Source organism: Pan troglodytes, chromosome 12 (assembly GCF_028858775.2).
Source record: "Pan troglodytes isolate AG18354 chromosome 12, NHGRI_mPanTro3-v2.0_pri, whole genome shotgun sequence".
In the NCBI taxonomy this organism is placed as follows: Eukaryota; Metazoa; Chordata; class Mammalia; order Primates; family Hominidae; genus Pan; species Pan troglodytes.
In genome coordinates, this window is record NC_072410.2 from 95,639,664 (window position 1) to 95,658,504 (window position 18,841).

At 50.7% G+C, this 18,841-nt stretch overlaps 2 protein-coding genes across 15 annotated transcripts; one reads left to right on the forward strand and one right to left on the reverse strand.

The window, feature by feature from the left end:
* Positions 1–86: 86 nt before the first annotated feature.
* ATRAID (all-trans retinoic acid induced differentiation factor) lies at positions 87–5,241 on the reverse strand. Of its 2 annotated transcripts, none has more exons than XM_001154610.5 (7): positions 4,786–5,241; positions 3,954–4,075; positions 1,849–1,920; positions 1,696–1,767; positions 1,488–1,609; positions 623–720; positions 87–399 (listed from the first exon to the last, which is right to left on the reverse strand). In XM_001154610.5, the coding sequence occupies exons 1-7, from the start codon at positions 5,239–5,241 to the stop codon at positions 295–297; spliced, it is 1,047 nt and encodes a 348-aa protein (XP_001154610.2). In that variant the 3' UTR covers positions 87–294. The 2 variants fall into 2 exon arrangements, with proteins under 2 accessions (XP_001154610.2, XP_001154440.2); XM_001154440.8 differs by having other exon boundaries at positions 4,646–4,808.
* On the forward strand, positions 4,213–17,669 carry SLC5A6 (solute carrier family 5 member 6). 13 transcript variants are annotated; one of them, XR_008546204.2, is made up of 18 exons: positions 4,213–4,416; positions 5,699–5,765; positions 9,452–9,984; positions 10,302–10,367; positions 10,710–10,761; positions 11,151–11,218; positions 11,742–11,896; positions 12,315–12,455; positions 12,656–12,785; positions 13,379–13,467; positions 13,901–14,013; positions 14,366–14,433; positions 15,176–15,262; positions 15,403–15,584; positions 15,797–15,900; positions 16,137–16,252; positions 16,671–17,148; positions 17,419–17,669. XR_008546204.2 is itself a non-coding variant. In XM_016948237.2 (18 exons), exons 4-18 carry the CDS (start codon positions 9,592–9,594, stop codon positions 16,815–16,817), a joined length of 1,911 nt encoding a protein of 636 aa, XP_016803726.1. In that variant the 5' UTR covers positions 5,101–5,233; positions 5,699–5,765; positions 8,565–8,637; positions 9,452–9,591; the 3' UTR covers positions 16,818–17,669. The 13 variants fall into 13 exon arrangements, 9 of the variants coding, with proteins under 9 accessions (XP_016803725.1, XP_016803723.1, XP_016803726.1 ...); XR_008546202.1 differs by lacking the exon at positions 4,213–4,416 and adding an exon at positions 5,101–5,233; XM_016948237.2 differs by lacking the exon at positions 4,213–4,416 and adding exons at positions 5,101–5,233; positions 8,565–8,637 and having other exon boundaries at positions 16,671–17,669.
* Positions 17,670–18,841: the final 1,172 nt, after the last annotated feature.

Consider the following 18,841-nt stretch of genomic DNA (forward strand, 5'->3'; position numbering starts at 1 on the left):
CGGCTGCCCTAAAGCAGTCCCTCCCACCCCAAGCAAGAAACACGTAAAGGCAGGGCGCCCTTCCTTAAAAAGAAAGAGAGGGGAAAAAAAAAAGAAAAAAGTGTTTATTATAGGCAACACCAATGGGAACTGGTATTTGTCTACACCAAGGGAGTGCAATTTTTCATCTTCCAATGGCGGCCTCAACCTTGAGGCGAATCCACTGGCGAAAGATGCCTTTCTAGGAAGCAGAGCTCCCTGACTGGGCTAAGATAGTTCAGATTGATCTTAGGTCAATGGTAAGACCTATGTAGTTCATGAAGTCTTGGCTTTTCGGCGCTGGGTCGCCCAAAGCAGAATGGAGACGGATAGAGTGGTGGATCCCAGAATCCCGAAGAACATAAGCAGTGAGAACGAGCCCTGTGAACAACAGACCAAAAAACATCCCCATACAACGTTACATGGAGGGCCACATCCTAACACCTAGTTCTTTCCTAATATACCTATCACTTTGTCTAGGGCAATTCTATAGTTTTCCACCTATAGGAAATTTGTATCAGCTCCTGGTCTTGTGGCTCTCCTTTCTGAGAAGACTTGCTCTATGCATTCCTTGTATCCCTAGTTAGACGGCCTAATTCCTCACCTGGCGCATACACTTGTATCCATGGAAACCATCAGCACAAACACACTGCAAAAGACCTGGACCATCAGGTACACAAGATCCATTCTCAGGACACATTTCTGAAGGCCAGAGAGAAATAGAGAACATCACTTTATCCATTTCATTAGGCATATTTCTCAAATTATCTGTTTCAACTTAGATTCTCTCAATCATTGCTAGGATAAAGGAAGAAGAAAGAAAATTACAGATAAAAACAGTAACAATAATGTCAGGCCTCTGAGCCCAAGCTAAGCTATCATATCCCCTGTGACCTGCACGTATACATCCAGATGGTCTGAAGCAACTGAAGATCCACAAAAGAAATGAAAATAGCCTTAACTGATGACATTCCACCATTGTGATTTGTTTCTGCCCCACCCTAACTGATCAATATACTTTGTAATCTCCCTTACCCTTAAGAAGGTTCCTTGTAATCTCTCCCACGCTTAAGGTTCTTTGTAATTCTCCCCACCCTTGAGAATGTACTTTGTAAGATCCACCCCCTGCCCGCAAAACAGCGCTCCTAACTCCACTGCCTATCCCAAAACCTGTAAGAACTAATGATAATCCCACCACCCTTTGCTGACTCTCTTTTTGGACTCAGCCCACCTGCACCCAGGTGAAATAAACAGCCTTGTTGCTCACACAAAGCCTGTTTGGTGGTCTCTTTACACGGACACACGTGAGACAAATAATAGAGTATATCTTAAGATCTTTTCTTTCAAAGGGGTTATAGCCCCAGAACTCTGAATGAAAGGCACTTAGGCAACTTTGTCTTTCTGATCTAAAGTGGAAAATACAAGGGAGAAAAGACAATTCCCAGAAGTTTGGAGGTAAGACAGCATACCTGGGTCCCCAGTGTTATTGCAAAGGTTCTTTTGCCCTTGACAGATTTGGTTGTCTATATAAGAGGTGATAGTATTCCAGGCATTAATTCCTCCAGGACAGCTGACATCTTGTGGCAGTATCCTAAAGAGAAATGTGGTCATAACATGCAAAGTTGCTAAACTCACAGCATCATCCCTCTTTGATTCTCTTCCCATACCCTTACTCACAGAGTCTGGAGCTGAGTAAAGCCACGGAAGGTGTTGGCCAAGTCACCTTTGAGGGGGTTTGCTTGCAGGTCTCTGCAAAGTACACAATGTTAGCACTTTCGCATCAACCTACATTATATTAGCCTTTTGGGTGGGAGGTACCTAACTACTTACATGATGACAGTGGTATGTGCCTGATGAAAGTTTGGACCAGGGTCCTCCAGAGAACAGTTCTGGAGATCCAGCCTGAGGAAATAAAGTAATCAATATAACTGTGTGTTCCTCTTTTTCTTCAGCCACGGCACAGTTTGTATTTGACTACACAACCCCCCTTGGAGCTAATAATTGAACACAGCTGTGTTCAGAGTCACACACTAGGAGCTGTGGTAGACATTTTAATTCTGCATTATCCAATAGAATCGCCACTTGCCACATGTAACTACTTAGATTTAAATTAATGTACCTTAGGCTGGGTGTAGTGACTCACTCCTGTAATCCCAGCACTTTAGGAGGCCAAGCGGGGGAGGATCACTTGAACCTAGGAATTCGAGACCAGCCTGGGCAATATGAATGAGACCCTGACTCTATACAGAAAAATTAATTTAACCTAAAAATTCAGTGTCTCATTTGCACTAGCCATATTTCAAGTGCAAATGGAATAACCACATGTTAGTAGCTACTGTACTGGTTAGTACAGATACGGAACATTTTCCTTTTTTGAGACAGAGTCTTACTCTGTTGCCCAAGTTGGAGTGCAGTGGCACGATCTCGGCTCACTGCAACCTCCGTCTCCCGGGTTCAAGCAATTCTCCTGCCTCAGCCTCCTGAGTAGCTGAGATTATAGGCACATGCCACCACGCCTGGCTAATTTTTGTATTTTTAGTAGAGACGGGGTTTCACCATGTTGGTCAGGCTGGTCTTGAACTCTTGACCTCGTGATCCGCCCATCTGGGCCTCCCAAAGTGCTGGGATTACAGGCATGAGCCACCACGCCTGGCTCGGAACATTTTCATAATCACAAAAAGTTCTATCCGCCAGCACTGTTCTAATCGGTTATGCATCTATCGGGAGAAATCTGTGTTTCTTGTCTACATTAGTGAATCTCATATTATGATTTTCAGATCCACGGAGGGCCTTTAAATTAAAAAAAAAAAAAAAGCAAGTCACATAAATCAAAGTTTTTTTCCACATGTATTTTCTACCACAGATTGGTTGTAAACTGCTGGACATTAAGGATCATGCCACGTTATTTTTTTCTTCAATATCTACTGCTATCCATTCCTTTATTCTACAAATATTTACTGAGTCCCTACAAACTGCAAACACTGGGAGAATGTTAAAAATATGTAACACAGTATTTTGGCCTTTGAGTGGCTTACAATGTAGTTAGAGGAACAAGAGCACTGCCCAAAAATAAAAGCACTGTAAACATTAAATTACAATTTAAAGGAAACCACAGGACGGTGTATAAATATATTTGAGTGGACACTAAAGATTACAGAAAGTTTTTAAAAAAGGTATTACTGAATCGCTTGAACCCAGGAGGTGGAGGGCGCGGTGAGCCGAGATCATGCCATTGCATTCCAGCCTGGGCAACAAGAGTGAAACTCCGTCTCAAAAAAATAAATAAATAATTTAAAAAAGGTATTACTCTGGAACTTAGTAGTAGTAAATATTCACAAAAGATGTTGGAATTGAAGGATGGATATTTCCTAATTTGGTAGAGGAAGGCAATTTCAGGTATGGAGAGAGGCCTGAACAAAGGTGGAATACCTTTGAGGGCAGGCAAATCTGGCTGGTGCAGACCATTATGGAGGTTTGAGTGGACAAGTAATTGGAAATAATGTTGGAAAAGTGGGTTGGGACTAGTATGGTACTTAATGGTTTGAATTTTGTCCTGAGAGCAACAGACAGTTACTAAATATAGTATTAAAGCAGGAGAGTGATAATGGAAAATGTTGGTTTTCTAAAAGCTTAATACAGAGAAGTATTTAGGTAGATGAAGGAAAGAAGAGAATGGAAGCAAAACGTAACATTCTGAGTTTGAAGTTAGGGTGCACTCAGTAGGAAATGCTTAATAGGAAGCTAGAGGTACCCGTATGTACCTGGAGTGTGGAAAGGTTAAAAAAGACACTAAAGAGATCTAGTTTTGGTAGACATCTGCGTGATGACTACAGCTGAAACCATAATAGGTGGATTCTTTAAATAATATAAGGGTATAAAAGCAGCCAGGCTAAGGAATGGCCTGTATCCAGCATCTAGGGATGTCTTCCCCTCACCCCAAGATGGTGCCCTTCTGATTCAGGCAGCAACGGGCATGCAGCATTAGCTCTCGTGTCGTTTTACAATAAAGGGCCACTTTTGACAAATTTTGCACGCTCCCTGGACATTGGGTGCATATCTGCAGAAGAGAAAGAAACATTAGAACTCCAGAAAGAAAAGCCAAGAAAAGAACGGCGATCAAGAATTAACTGCCAGTACACGTTTCCAGAATTCCTCTAACACGGGGCCGATAAATGGATAAACGGCTCGTGTCCCACCCTTGTAACAGGCTAGGCTAGGAGATGCCATTTCTTCCTCCAGAGTCCTGCGCCGAATCAGCTCCCGACACTTTCAGTACCAGATATCGCACAGGGAAGGTCCTCATCTCTGAAGATCACTATTCGAACATATTTATTATGCTTTCTGCAGAGACTTCTCAATCTGACAGCCCTAGTTTGGCGCGGTGTAAAAGGACCGCAGGTACGTAAAGAACTCATCAAGCATTACAAAAGAAAAGTACAGCCCTACCACCGCACGATATATGGCGTTCGTGCGTAGAGAGATTACACAAGAGCCAGAGGACCCGTCTGTAGAAAGAACTTAAAGTTATTCTAAAATTAAGGGGCGAAATCAAGTTTCACAGGTCTTTGAAAGTCGGCAGGACTGGGGCGCCGAAGGCCTGCACGACGTGAGTACTTGGGAACAGGACCTGGCTGGGCAGGGTCGGGAAGCGTCAGGGACGAAATCAGAGCCGCAGGCCCGCCGAGGAGAAGGGGGAGCCGCTGGCGAGCGCGACGCACGGCTGGCCAGCGACCCTGCTTCAGCCCGACCTCAAACTTGCTTCTGTACCTCGGGTAGCGCCAGAGCCCTTTCCACGCCCAGAGCGAGGAGCAGGGCGGCAGCCCAGGGCACCAGGGTCGTAAGACTACCCGGGCCGTGAGGCGCCATTTTCCGTTCCCTTGGTGCTCCGCTGCTCGCGCGACCCGGCCCCGCGGCCCCGCCCCGCAGCGCGTCAGGCCCTCTTCCCCGGGCGTGGCCTAAGCGGCCCGGTCCAGTCGGCCTGGGGCTGCTTGGCGGCTTTTCCTGCTCGTGGAGCTCTGCGCTGGTCTTCATGCGCCCCAGCCCTCTTTCGGGGACACTGGCCGACCCCCTCTTCCTTTTCCCCTTTAGTGAAGGCCTCCCCCGTCGCCGCGCGGCTTCCCGGAGCCGACTGCAGACTCCCTCAGCCCGGTGTTCCCCGCGTCCGGACGCCGAGGTCGCGGCTTCGCAGAAACTCGGGCCCCTCCATCCGCCCTCAGTAAACATGGCGGCACGGCGAGCGGGGCGGGCAGGGGGCGGGGCCCCCGCGGGCTCCCGGCCGGGTTCTGGCTACCCACGTGTGGAGACCGGGCAGGTGGGCCTGGAGAGCGTGAGCCGGTGCCGAGAGGCACCGGGGAGCGGCGTCTGAGCCGGGGCGGGGACAAGGGGGCGGGGAGGGGCGGAGCGAGCAGGCCTCCGGCGTGGGTCTGAGAAGATCTTAAGTGCGAGCGGTAAGGTGGTGGTCTCCGCCGCGTAGAGGGAAGCGGGAAACCGGGAAAGAACGAGGGTGAGGGTGATGAGGGAAGGGCAAACCTCAAACTCCAGCGGGAGGACACGAGCCTGGATCGCCCCGGGCACCTAGTCCTCTTCACCTCAATCCTGATAGCGCATAGCGTCCGGGAGCCTGGCGAGGAGGTAGGAGCGGGATAGACGCTTCCCTAACTCATTTTCTTTGCCTTCCCAGGAAAAGGGAGCGATGTTGATCTCAGGAAGCACAAAGGGACCTTCCTAGCTCTGACTGAACCACGGAGGTAAGGGAGTGCGTTGCTGCCCCAGGGTGGGCCAGCGCCCTGACTGAAGGGCGCCAGGGGATCCCTGCTCCCGGCGCGACAGTGTTGGTTAGGGCCAGCCAGAAAGCTCCTTAAAGCCGACCCAAGTGATCATCTCGAGTAGCCGAGCCAGGCTTCCCTTCCACATTACCCCCATGGTGTCTGCCTGGAAGTTCCTGAAAGGTTTACGTTTAGCTGGCTGGCAAATTTTCTAAGGTGTTAGTAGCTATTAGCATTTTAAGGAGGGCCCCCAAAGCCTTTCACACCTTGAGGAATTATAGGCCACAGGACAGATTTTGAGGGAATCTTTTTGGAACAGTTAGTCCTGCAGTGGTCTCATTGCCTTTTGTAGGAGTCAATGCGATCCACTGCAGTGTGTGACCGAAGTGAGTTCAGGTTTTTATTTTTATTTTTATTTTTATTTTTATTTTTATTTTGAGACGGAGTCTCGCTCTGTCGCCCAGGCTGGAGTGCAGTGGCGCGATCTCGGCTCACTGCAAGCTCCGCCTCGCAGGTTCACGCCATTCTCCTGCCTCAACCTCCCGAGTAGCTGGGACTACAGGCGCCTGCCACCACGACTGGCTAATTTTTTGTATTTTTTAGTAGAGACGGGGTTTCACCGTGTTAGCCGGGATGGTCTCCATCTCCTGACCTCGTGATCTGCCCGCCTCGGCCTCCCAAAGTGCTGGGATTACAGGCATGAGCCACCGTGCCAGGCCAAGTTCAGGTTTTTAAAAGGGGTCCCACATCACTGCCTGTAATCCCAGCACTTTGGGAGGCCGAGGCAGGCGGATCGTCAGGTCAGGAGTTTTGAGACCAGCCTGGCCAATATGGTGAAATCTTGTCTCTACTAAAAATACAAAAAAAAAAATTAGCTGGGCGCGGTAGCACATGCCTGTAGTCCCAGCTACTCAGGAGGCTGAGGCAGAAGAATCACTTGAACCCAGGAGGTGGAGGTTGCAGTGAGCCGAGATCGTGTCACTGCACTCCAGCCTGGGCGACAGAGCAAGACTCCGTCTCCAAAAAAAAAAGGGGGGGTCCCCACAATCTGCTCTTTGTGCCTTGGCGTGTTATAGTTGTAGTGAAACAACAGCTAGCTCTTGCTTTTGGCCGCCCTCTTTCTGGAGAGATGCAAGACCATAGCGTTTGGATCAATGTAGGGTGTTTAGAAAACCACAGATCTGTTCTCAGAATCTGGTCTGTTGCTAGGTCAGGTTTTTCCTGTCTTCCCTGGGGCTCTCTCAGGCCATCCAGGGGAATTCTCCATACATCACACAAATAGAATTTTATCAGGAAGTCCCATCAGCAGAGTGTCTTTATTTCTGTACCTCCGTGTCCCATACTGGGACTTTCCTTCCTGTCTCTGGCCACCTACCTCTCTAAACCACTAACCCTATAGTTAGTTCTTTGTTCTGTGTTCTTTGCACACAGGAGACCTCTTCTTTCCTCTTACTCCCCAGTAGTTCCCATCATCTCTATCATAGCAGTAAAAACTTGCCAAAGACGAATGAGAAAACTCAGGGTGTTGCAATGTGCAAAGGCCCAGGGCACGTTTAGATTAAACCAGAGTTTAAGCCTGTTGGGAATCTTGTAGAACATGTGATCCAAGAGTTGCCAGCTCTGATTTTCCCTCTTTATTGGCCCCAAGAGGTTCAGAGTTCAGGTTTAGTCTGCATGAGGCCATATCTTGCCAGCCAGCCAGTGTCTGCCCAAGAACACACTGCGGGAGAGCGGAAAGACAGCCTAATCTTTCTCCTAGTGGGCAAAAGCAGAAGACATAGTTTATGTTAGTCTGTCTCTTGATTAGTTGAAATCTAAACTATGTCCTGTGAATGACTGACTGCAACACTCTGCTCCTGCCCTGGTTCTGGGAATAGTGAGGACAGGGCCCTTGGTGAACACCTGTCATAGCTGCAGACAGCACTGTTTCTTTCTCTCTTGTTTTGTTTCATGCTGCATAACCTTGAGCAAGTTATTTAATCTCTCAGTTTTCTTGTGTTAACTGGAGAGTATTCGTGTCTTAATCTGAGACATGCTGTTTTGAAAATGTTAGCTTCATTATGTATTATTACTAATGTTTATAAAGCACCTCACACACTGCTGGGTTACATAGCAGGTGCTCAGCAAATGTTAACTGTCGTCATGTTAGGCTGTCTAACTACATGGCATTCTCTGGTGTTTTTTCCCCATACCAATAAGTACCCCAGAGGATTGCCTTTGAAGACAATATGATACGCTTGGAGAACAGACAGGGTGGATGGTGAATCCCTAGACCTGGGTTCTAATTTATGCTCTGACAATAGTCGGCTCTGTGCTTTTGGAAAGGTCACTTGAACTATCTGAGCCTTAGCGTGTTTATCTGTGAAATCGTCAGTGGTGGGGGGTTGGTTGTAATAGTGGTGTCCAAAGATTTAAGATTTTAAATATTACGATCCCTTCCCTCTTTCTCTGAGGATTGTGGTGTATTCTTGGGGGATTAACATTTCTTGTGCAGGAGTTAGAAAATCAACTTTCAACTTTCCCGTGTTTTCAGTTCCTTCTTTCCAACTCCCTCCCGCACAGAGTGCCAAGAGTACTTTAGGCTGAAAGCCTAATCCATCTAGGAATGTTGTTGAATATGAGCTCCCTCTTCCCTGTTCTGGAGCCTCTAGGGCTGAATTGGAGTTTGGGGGCCATAGGGTGATAGGGCCATTTGGAACACAGCCATTGGTTCCCTGAAGGGGCCAGAACAAATGACTGCTGAGCTTCACCCCACCCCCAATTCCTGATCTCTCACCTCAGCTACTCATAGAGCCAGATCCTCAGCTCTGCAGCTCCAGGCAACTCTGCCTCAGAACAGGGATTGCTTCTCCAGGTAGGTGTCTGTCCCCAGCAGGATACGACCACTCTCTTTGGCTGGTCCCTTTGCCTCTCAGCTCCGTGGCTGGGTTGCTTCTCTCCAATCGTCATTCTGAAACCCTGACTCCAGCATGGTGCCCTCTCACCTTTCCCCTCTCACTTTTGAATCCTGCCGCTCTTCCTGCGTCTGCTGTTGACTGTGATTTTGCAGGTAGAGGGGCTGAGAGGTGGGTGGCAGCACTTATCTAGTGGTGTTGGGGAGAACCTTAAGAAAGGGGTTGGCCTGGGGACGCCTGAAATGGAGTCTGTGGCTGCCACAGAGGCAGTCTCACTGATGATCAGTTAGAAGGGTGACACTGGGGATCACAGGAGGCGAGGGCCGAGGCCAGGGGCAGTAGGGGAAGCCCTGCTGCCATTAGTCTCCATGCTGTGTTTCCTGCTGGGCTGTGGCGCCAGGCTGGGCTCTGCTGGCTTAGTGTATTGTAGTGACTGGGTCTGTGCCTTCAAGTGGGGCCGGGAAATTCTGCAAAGAAACTTAGGCTAGAGTTTATTTTTCTTTTGGTACTTGGGTGGAGACCTAAGAAGGTTGTTGAATTTCACAGCTGTGCATACTCAAAGGTCCTGGCCAAGTTATATTGTCTCCTGGCTGTTGCACTCTGATGCTTCTCCCTCACTTATGTCCCCTACCAAACCCATACCAGGGCCTCTAGACCTTGAAGGGCTACCACTATGCTGGCTGGTCCACTTCTGATGGCATGCGATGTACAAGGCCCAAGGGTGAATGGCTACCAAGGCCAGATAGGCCTCACTAAGAGCTAATTCCTTTGCAGCTCACCCTGGACAGTATCACTCCGTGGAGGAAGACTGTGAGACTGTGGCTGGAAGCCAGATTGTAGCCACACATCCGCCCCTGCCCTACCCCAGAGCCCTGAAGCAGCAACTGGCTGCAGTTCACAGACACAGTGAGGATATGAGTGTAGGGGTGAGCACCTCAGCCCCTCTTTCCCCAACCTCGGGCACAAGCGTGGGCATGTCCACCTTCTCCATCGTGGACTATGTGGTGTTCGTCCTGCTGCTGGTTCTCTCTCTTGCCATTGGGCTCTACCATGCTTGTCGTGGCTGGGGCCGGCATACTGTTGGTGAGCTGCTGATGGCGGACCGCAAAATGGGCTGCCTTCCGGTGGCGCTGTCCCTGCTGGCCACCTTCCAGTCAGCCGTGGCCATCCTGGGTGTGCCGTCAGAGATCTACCGATTTGGGACCCAATATTGGTTCCTGGGCTGCTGCTACTTTCTGGGGCTGCTGATACCTGCACACATCTTCATCCCCGTTTTCTACCGCCTGCATCTCACCAGTGCCTATGAGGTGAGCAGGGATGGAAGGGAGAAGTGCGTGGGACACTGGGGTTGGGGTGGAGAGGAGGGACAGGCACATAGGAAGGACCTGGGACCCTAGACCTCCTCCACCTAATGAGAGGGACAGAAAACTCATTGTGTGTTTATAATTCTTTCTCAGTGATGTTAGGTATAGGGGCAGGATTGGAGAGGAGGGTGCTATGCCGAGTAGGACTCAGAGTGGGTATGGGTTGGATATTCCCTCATGTTCCTGAGCATCTTGAGGGAATTTGTGTGTGAGTTGTCGGGGTGAAGTCAGGAGAAAAATCTTTTTTTCTGTATACCCAGTACCTGGAGCTTCGATTCAATAAAACTGTGCGAGTGTGTGGAACTGTGACCTTCATCTTTCAGATGGTAAGCAGAATGAGGATAGAAACCGAGCCTGGGGGATGTTGGGGGACCTGAACGCAAGCATGCTGAGGGAATTGGAGTCTCCCCTGCTCTCAGATTGGCAGGATTGAAATTCCTGCTAGAGGTCAGCATCTGTGAGGACCCCAGAGGCATCCTGCTGCCCATGCCTTCCAATTCCAGCACAGATACTGTGGTGGCAGCAAGCCAGAATTTGAGAGGAGAAGGAAGAGGGAAGTGAGCCTAGGTGAGGGGAAGCCATGGGCATATTGGCGCTGAGGCCCATCTTTCTTCCTCTCTCTTCCCACCGTTCTCCGGCCCCCATCACATTTTTTCCACATGCAACAGGTGATCTACATGGGAGTTGTGCTCTATGCTCCGTCATTGGCTCTCAATGCAGGTGAGGAGTCACACAGCCCCTGGCTTTCAGCCATGGTAGGTTAGGAAAGCACCTTTGGGAGAGGCAGATGGAGGAGCGTATGTGGAAAAGAACCTGACCTTGAATGGGGAATTAATTCACCTCTTGGGCCCTTGGGTGGGTCTCTACCAGAGGAAGGCTTGGTCCACCTCAATTGACAGCTAGTAACATGTTACCATGCCCTATCTGAACTGGTTAGTCAATACCTTTTGGTGGAGCTCTGCAAACATTTTTCTCCGTTGTGGTGAATGATTTATTTCATTGTTAATGACCAATGCTTTATCTCTGTGGCATGACGTGATTGCCCTACCAGGGCTTCTCCCCTGGGGAACCCTTTTCCAGGGATAAGAATGTGACTTCTATGCTTACAGTGACTGGCTTTGATCTGTGGCTGTCTGTGCTGGCCCTAGGCATTGTCTGTACCGTCTATACAGCTCTGGTAAGTGCAGTAAGCCCTGGTGTGGGGAGGGGAAGGGATGAAGTAAGGAGGGGACATGGAAAGAGAAGGAAAAGAAGAGATAAGCTGAGAATATAGGTGAGGAGAATATAGGTGAAATTCTGGGGTGGTAATATTTATGATAGGATTTAGCAGTGGGGATGGTATATGAAGGTAGAGGATGGGATGGGAATGATGTCAACAGGGTCACAGCAATTACATGCCTAATGGCAGGAGAGTCCCCTCACTGGTAGTATGTTCTTAGGGTGGATGGTTTCAGGAGTGTCCAAGGGAGAGAATATAGTCATGGGTTCTTAGTTTCTGTTTCTGGTTGGGTCAGTAAAGCCCCTTCGTCATCCCTCTTTTATACATATCACCAGAGACAGAAACTAAAAACTGGCTTCAGGCTGCAAAAAGCCTAAAACAAAACAAAACAAAACAAAATGGAACAACAACAAAATAAGGCAGGTTGGACAAGCTGGGTTTAGAAGGCCTCTGTGGCAGGTTTGCTGTGCTTTCCTTGCAGGGTGGGCTGAAGGCCGTCATCTGGACAGATGTGTTCCAGACACTGGTCATGTTCCTCGGGCAGCTGGCAGTTATCATCGTGGGGTCAGCCAAGGTGGGCGGCTTGGGGCGTGTGTGGGCCGTGGCTTCCCAGCACGGCCGCATCTCTGGGTTTGAGTAAGTATACCCCTACTCCTGGCTGGGGTCTGCAGTGCCTGGGCGCTGAGCCCATCCTAGAGGCTGGTCTCGGCTATAGTAAGCAGAAGGTAAACTGGGAAGCCTGAGGTGTAACAGCAGACAGTGGGAAACTGGTCCTGCAGAGATGGAGGGTGATTACAGGTGCCCGGCTAGTGTTTATAGAGAGTCAGGACATTACCTGGGATGAGTACCTGGAATGAGCCTGGGGTGGAAGAATGGAGCCTCCCTCTAACTGGCTGTGCTGTCTCTCGAGTGCACCCAGCTTCTTGCTTTCAGTCCCCCCCTTGGCCCTAGCAGTGGTGTCTCTCCTTTCCTGTCCACTGACTCCTGTTGCCAAGAGGGCAGGAAGGCTGTGTCTCTCAGGCTTTGCACAATGACTGGGTGGTGTCTGTTACAGGCTGGATCCAGACCCCTTTGTGCGGCACACCTTCTGGACCTTGGCCTTCGGGGGTGTCTTCATGATGCTCTCCTTATACGGGGTGAACCAGGCTCAGGTGCAGCGGTACCTCAGTTCCCGCACGGAGAAGGCTGCTGTGCTGTGAGTGCAGGGACAGGAAGGGAGTGGAGCAAGGTCTAGGGGAAGGGGTTCCCCAGAGATAATTGGGGTGGGGCAGGATGCCAGAGTGCATACACATCCACTGTGGTCAGGATGTGGGTCTCCTTTCTGGAGGTCAGGGGCACACACCTGAGGGTGTCTGTTAACGCCGGCTCTCCTCCTGGCACTGACCTCTTTTGCAGCTCCTGTTATGCAGTGTTCCCCTTCCAGCAGGTGTCCCTCTGCGTGGGCTGCCTCATTGGCCTGGTCATGTTCGCGTATTACCAGGAGTATCCCATGAGCATTCAGCAGGCTCAGGCAGCCCCAGACCAGGTGAGAAGGCGCTGTTCTGTTCCCGTGAGGGCAGGCCTGGCCCCACAACAGGAGTGTCTAGGTAGGAAAGGACTGACTGCAGAAAGGACTCCCACCCTGGGTGGGAGACGGTTGTAAAATCCTTTCCCACTCTGAGATGCTAGGAATCTAGCATGTGAGGATCGCGGTCCCTAGCATCACCTAACCACAGTGCTCATCCTACTGGGGTGAGGACCTACCCTTACTGACTCCCCATTGGGCTCCATGTGCTCTGCTGGGAGCTATCACATACCTGGTCTCACCTAAGCCTCTAACAGCCTCATTTCACAGAGGAGAAAACAGACTCAATGAGGTAGCCAGTAAGCAGAAGTCACACTAGTAGCCAGAAACAGAGCTACGGGCGAATTGTGTCATTCCCTCTGTAGAGCTCATTTTCTCTCCACTTAATGTGTAGACACTTGGGTCAGCAGAGATGCCCCAGGCCCTGGCTTCCCTTGTAATGCACCCAGTCTCGGTAGACTTGCTGGGGCACATGTAAAGGGAGCTTCCCTGCAGAGCCGGCCCTGGGAAGGCCCCTCTCTGAGGACTGCTGTGCACCTCCGCTCTGCTTGCAGTTCGTCCTGTACTTTGTGATGGATCTCCTGAAGGGCCTGCCGGGCCTGCCAGGGCTCTTCATTGCCTGCCTCTTCAGCGGCTCTCTCAGGTACCCACTTTGACGATTTCCCTCAGGCCTGGTGCACCTGACCCCTATTTGGTACAAGGTGATGGGTGGAGCGGGGTGGTAGTGGGTGGGGAATCCCTCTAAGTTTCTCACTGTGCCTGCCCCATCTATGTGGATGACAAGGGATAGCTCATCTTTGTAGGCCACAGCACAACAGAGATACCCCTGTTTTGGTTAAGAGTTCTTTTATGGTACCAGAAATTGATCTACTCGAATGAAACCCATATCCACATTCAAAAAAGGACTGTGTCCTTGCCTTCCAGGCCGGCTCTGAGGTGGCATCAAGTCCAACTATGAGGAGGTTTCTTGGTGGTACCTGTCATCTCCCCGCTTTAGGACACCATTTCCTCCATAGAGTCCCATAGAGCTGACAATTTTGCCTCGCTCAACTCCTCATCCTCTTCCTCTTTTTCAGCACTATATCCTCTGCTTTTAATTCATTGGCAACTGTTACGATGGAAGACCTGATTCGACCTTGGTTCCCTGAGTTCTCTGAAGCCCGGGCCATCATGCTTTCCAGAGGCCTTGGTGGGGTTATGCTTCCTCATCTCTTCAGTCTGGGTCTTTCTAAGCTTCATCCTGACCATTGTCATCAGTTTGCTGTAAAACTCCCACTTTATCCGGGGCTCAGCACTTGCCTAATGAAGCACACAACCTTCCCTGCATGCATGGTTGTTTACATCTCAGGGCATGTCCTAGGGAGGTCTCTGAGTCACATAGGAGTGAGGACTTGGTGGGAGGAAGCTGGGGCATGATGTAATATGCCTTTTGTTTCCAGAGAGACAGAGGTGGTAGTTTGGCTGGGCAGGGAGCCTTGCTTTACCCCATTGCTTGTGTTAACTCACACCTTCTTGTTTCCTCTCCTGTCCTTTCCCCCCAGCCTTTGGCTATGGGCTGCTTTGTCTAGGAATGGCCTATATTTCCTCCCAGATGGGACCTGTGCTGCAGGTAATAACTATAGAGGGTAGGAAGCAATTTTAAGGGAGAGAAGGAATTGATTGAAACAGGAAGTTGAGAAGGGCAGCTATATTGAGGGGAATGACCAGGGGGCAGGCGTAAGAGATTCCCCTTTGATGGACCGTCTTTACTGTGAACAGACTTGCAAGCAGCCAGAGGACGCAGGGTCATTCCTGGGATGTTGTAGGCTGAGAGAGAGCTAAGGATCAGCCTCAGAGAACTCAAAACACATCCCTCTCCATCAGCCCCCTAGCAGGCTTTCCTGCCCTCTGGAGTTCTTTTTTTTTTTTTTTTTTTTTTTTTTGAGACAGAGTCTCATTCTGTTGCTCAGGCTGGAGTGCAGTGGCGCGATCTCAGTTGACTGCAACCTCCACCTCCCACGTTCAAGTGATTCTCCTGTCTCAGCCTCCTAAGTAGCTGAGGGACTACAGGCATGTGCCACCGTGTCTGGCTAATTTTTGTATTTGTAGTAGAGACGGGGTTTTACCATGTTGGCCAGGCTAGTCTGGAGCTCCTGACCTCAGGTGATCGTCCTGCCTTGGCCTCCCAAACTGCTGTAATTACAGGCATGAGCCACCGCTCGGCCACCTCTGGAGTTCTGATTGTTCCCACAGAAGAGACAGATCTGACAAGTGGGGCTCCAAGGTCATGGCTGGTGGCTATGCTTTATGGTGAGTCTGGGCATCTCTGAGTCTGTGTTCTTTTTCCTTTTCTTCTCACCCTGTCCTCCTAGGCAGCAATCAGCATCTTTGGCATGGTTGGGGGACCGCTGCTGGGACTCTTCTGCCTTGGAATGTTCTTTCCATGTGCTAACCCTCCTGTGAGTGATGCATCTGGATCCACAGTCATGTGTAGCAGGATGGACCTGGGGGTTGGCAGGGCTGTCACCAGGAGAGCTGAGGACTGCCGTGAGGGCTGGCAGGACTGGCCTTGTGACAGGCCTGCACTGTGTCTCGGCAGGGTGCTGTTGTGGGCCTGTTGGCTGGGCTCGTCATGGCCTTCTGGATTGGCATTGGGAGCATCGTGACCAGCATGGGCTCCAGCATGCCACCCTCTCCCTCTAATGGGTCCAGCTTCTCCCTGCCCACCAATCTAACCGTTGCCACTGTGACCACACTGATGCCCTTGACTACCTTCTCCAAGTAAGGCGGGGCTTGCTATCTTCTTGTTTTCTCAAAGCCCTCCTTTGAGGGCTTTCACAGGGGTCTTGCTAAGGGATGGGCCACCAGAGGCCCCAGGGAAATGTTGGGTATTGGGTCCCAAGACCCTGGGACCATGCAGGTAAGTAGAGATTGGTGCCCAAGGAATGCCCTGCCAACGAATTGCTTATTGTTCTCACCTCTGCTCTTCCCAGGCCCACAGGGCTGCGGCGGTTCTATTCCTTGTCTTACTTGTGGTACAGTGCTCACAACTCCACCACAGTGATTGTGGTGGGCCTGATTGTCAGTCTACTCACTGGTAAGGATGTGGGATCGCGGTGCAGATGAGCACCGAGGGGTTAACAGAGGGCCCTAAGGGACTCTAGGGAGAAAGGCTCCTGCCCTCTGAGCTCTTGGGTGTCCGTAGCTGTCAGGCTTTTCTGCTGGGATGTAGGAGGTGGGTGGGGGCTGGGGTCTCTGGGGGCCAAGGGAGGACATGGGGCCCGCTGCTGTGGATGGTTCCACCCAGAGACTCAGAAGCACATTTCCATTCAGGGAGAATGCGAGGCCGGTCCCTGAACCCTGCAACCATTTACCCAGTGTTGCCAAAGCTCCTGTCCTTCCTTCCGTTGTCCTGGCAGAAGCGGCTCCACTGCAGGAGCTATGGCCAGGTAGTACCTGCTGTCCAAGTGACCCCTCCCTGCCCTTCTCCACAGATGCCACTGACTCTTCAGGTTCCCTTCTACCCCTTTTCTCTCCCCCTGCCCCGGGTGCCCCTCTCAGGATCAGCTAAGCCTAGGCTGTCCCACACGGCTGTCTCAGGTTCTACCCACAGGACTGCACTGGCTTGGTGGGCAGAAGGATCTCAGGGCTCAGAGGAGCTCAGCCCTGGCCTGGGCCAGTCAGCTCCCCTCCCCAGCCCACCCTGTGCTCCCTGCTGTGCTGTGCCCTCCCTCTTTTCCCCCTGCTCTCCCTCCCGAACCCAGCCTTGCTGGGCTCCCTTCTGGCGGGGACCTTTTTTGTGTGAATCCTGTCAAGCACCCATCATCTGTCTTCACCAGTTCCACCCCTTTGGCTCTGTGTTTGCAGGACCACCTCATGGACACTGGCCTGTTTCCTGAGAAGCCGAGGAATGGTGTGCTGGGGGACAGCAGAGACAAGGAGGCCATGGCCCTGGATGGCACAGCCTATCAGGGGAGCAGCTCCACCTGCATCCTCCAGGAGACCTCCCTGTGATGTTGACTCAGGACCCCGCCTCTGTCCTCACTGTGCCAGGCCATAGCCAGAGGCCACCCTGTAGTACAGGGATGAGTCTTGGTGTATTCTGCAGGGACAGGCCTGGATGATCTAGCTCATACCAAAGGACCTTGTTCTGAGAGGTTCTTGCCTGCAGGAGAAGCTGTCACATCTCAAGCATGTGAGGCACCGTTTTTCTCGTCGCTTGCCAATCTGTTTTTTAAAGGATCAGGCTTGTAGGGAGCAGGATCATGCAAGAAATAGGGATGGAAGTGCATCCTCTGGGAAAAAGATAATGGCTTCTGATTCAACATAGCCAGAGTCCTTTGAAGTAAGTGGCTAGAAACAGCACTCTGGTTATAGTTGCCCCAGGGCCTGATTCAGGACTGACTCTCCACCATAAAACTGGAAGCTGCTTCCCCTGTAGTCCCCATTTCAGTACCAGTTCTGCCAGCCACAGTGAGCCCCTATTATTACTTTCAGATTGTCTGTGACACTCAAGCCCCTCTCATTTTTATCTGTCTACCTCCATTCTGAAGAGGGAGGTTTTGGTGTCCCTGGGCCTCTGGGAATAGAAGGTCCATTTGTCTCCTTTGTGTAGAGCAAGCACGTTTTCCGCCTCACTGTCTCCATCCTCCACCTCTGAGATGGACACTTAAGAGACGGGGCAAATGTGGATCCAAGAGACCAGGGCCATGACCGGGTCCACTGTGGAGCAGCCATCTATCTACCCGACTCCTGAGCCAGGCTGCCGTGGTGTCATTTCTGTCATCCGTGCTCTGTTTCCTTTTGGAGTTTCTTCTCCACATTATCTTTGTTCCTGGGGAATAAAAACTACCATTGGACCTAGAATTTGGGCTCCTGTACTGTCTTCACCTGCTCTTGTCCACCCTACTGCATCCTCTGGTGAGGATAAGGAGTCCTATCCTATGTACAGGTCACCTTCCTGTGCTGAGGAGGGGGGCTGTGGCTTCAAGTCCCTGCTGTCCCTGTGTCTGCAGGGGACAGCGTTGTGCTCACCATGGTGGAAGATGCACACCCTCTCCTAGGGCTTCTCATCCCCTGGGGCTTACTTAGTCTGTCCCTTCTCCGGCCCCACTTTCCCTTTGCCAGAACCTTTTGCTCTCAGATTTTTACTTTTGGAACTGGAGGAAGAATGTTCCCATCTGATTTTAGAAACGGAACATTCTAGCTGGACTTTTATGGTCTTGTGAAGAACACTGTGCTCACGCCCTCCCACACCTGGCCTCTGCCCCTGCCTGGCCCTGTTCAGCTGCCCACATCAGCTCTGCACCAGCTCTCCGGGGTCTCTTAACAGAGACCGGGTCCCAGGCATATCTGAATTCAGCCTCAACTGAGGCCTTCTCCCAGGGCTTCTAGAGCACATTCCAGCTGTTCTCTCATACTCCATGTAGCTTAGGCCTGGGATGTTCTGTGTCCCTTTTTCTACCTATACCCCAGCTCACTCGGTCACACCCCAGCCCCTTTCACCTCTGCCCTGGCCAGCCCTGTGGAGGAACAGGGCCTGGTTGTGCCAGAGCCAAGACACTAGCTACTCCCAACCTGCCTAGGCCTCATTTATATTCATGACGATAATATTGTCTCCTAATGGGTCTTAAACCTGTTGCCCTGGATTTTTTTTTCCATTCCACAAGGCTCTGGTCTTGAACATAAACATTCCTTCCAGTATGGACTTTAGGTGTCTGGTCATGATCTATTCTCAGTCTGGGAAGGTACTTTGACAGGCCAAAGGTGTGTCCACTGAATCTACCATATTTCAGACATGCCTGAGTGGTACTCCAGGGAGAACTGGGGAGAATGATCCCCAGGGTTTAATTTGCTGAATTAGGTAGGGTGGAAGTGAGTCTATGTAAGAGGACATGGAAACATGTTACGAGGGGCCCTTGGACTCAGGCCTATTTTGTTTTGTCCTGTGAATTAAAACTTCAATGATGGGAAGATAAGAAGCCTATAATTATTATTTAGAAAAGATTCCTTTGGGAGACCGAGGCAAGAGGGTTGCT

Bases quoted from the DNA above. Each gene is read 5' to 3' on its own strand.
- ATRAID (XM_001154610.5), bottom strand. From the start codon at position 5,241: ATGTTTACTGAGGGCGGATGGAGGGGCCCGAGTTTCTGCGAAGCCGCG. The intron at 1,768-1,848 runs GTAAGTAGTTAG...TGTACTTTGCAG, and splicing joins GCACATACCACTGTCATCAT to AGACCTGCAAGCAAACCCCC. The intron at 1,610-1,695 runs GTGAGTAAGGGT...ATTTCTCTTTAG, and splicing joins TTTACTCAGCTCCAGACTCT to GATACTGCCACAAGATGTCA.
- SLC5A6 (XM_016948236.4), top strand. From the start codon at position 9,592: ATGAGTGTAGGGGTGAGCACCTCAGCCCCTCTTTCCCCAACCTCGGGC. The intron at 11,219-11,741 runs GTAAGTGCAGTA...CTTTCCTTGCAG, and splicing joins GTACCGTCTATACAGCTCTG to GGTGGGCTGAAGGCCGTCAT. The intron at 15,263-15,402 runs GTGAGTGATGCA...GTGTCTCGGCAG, and splicing joins TTCCATGTGCTAACCCTCCT to GGTGCTGTTGTGGGCCTGTT.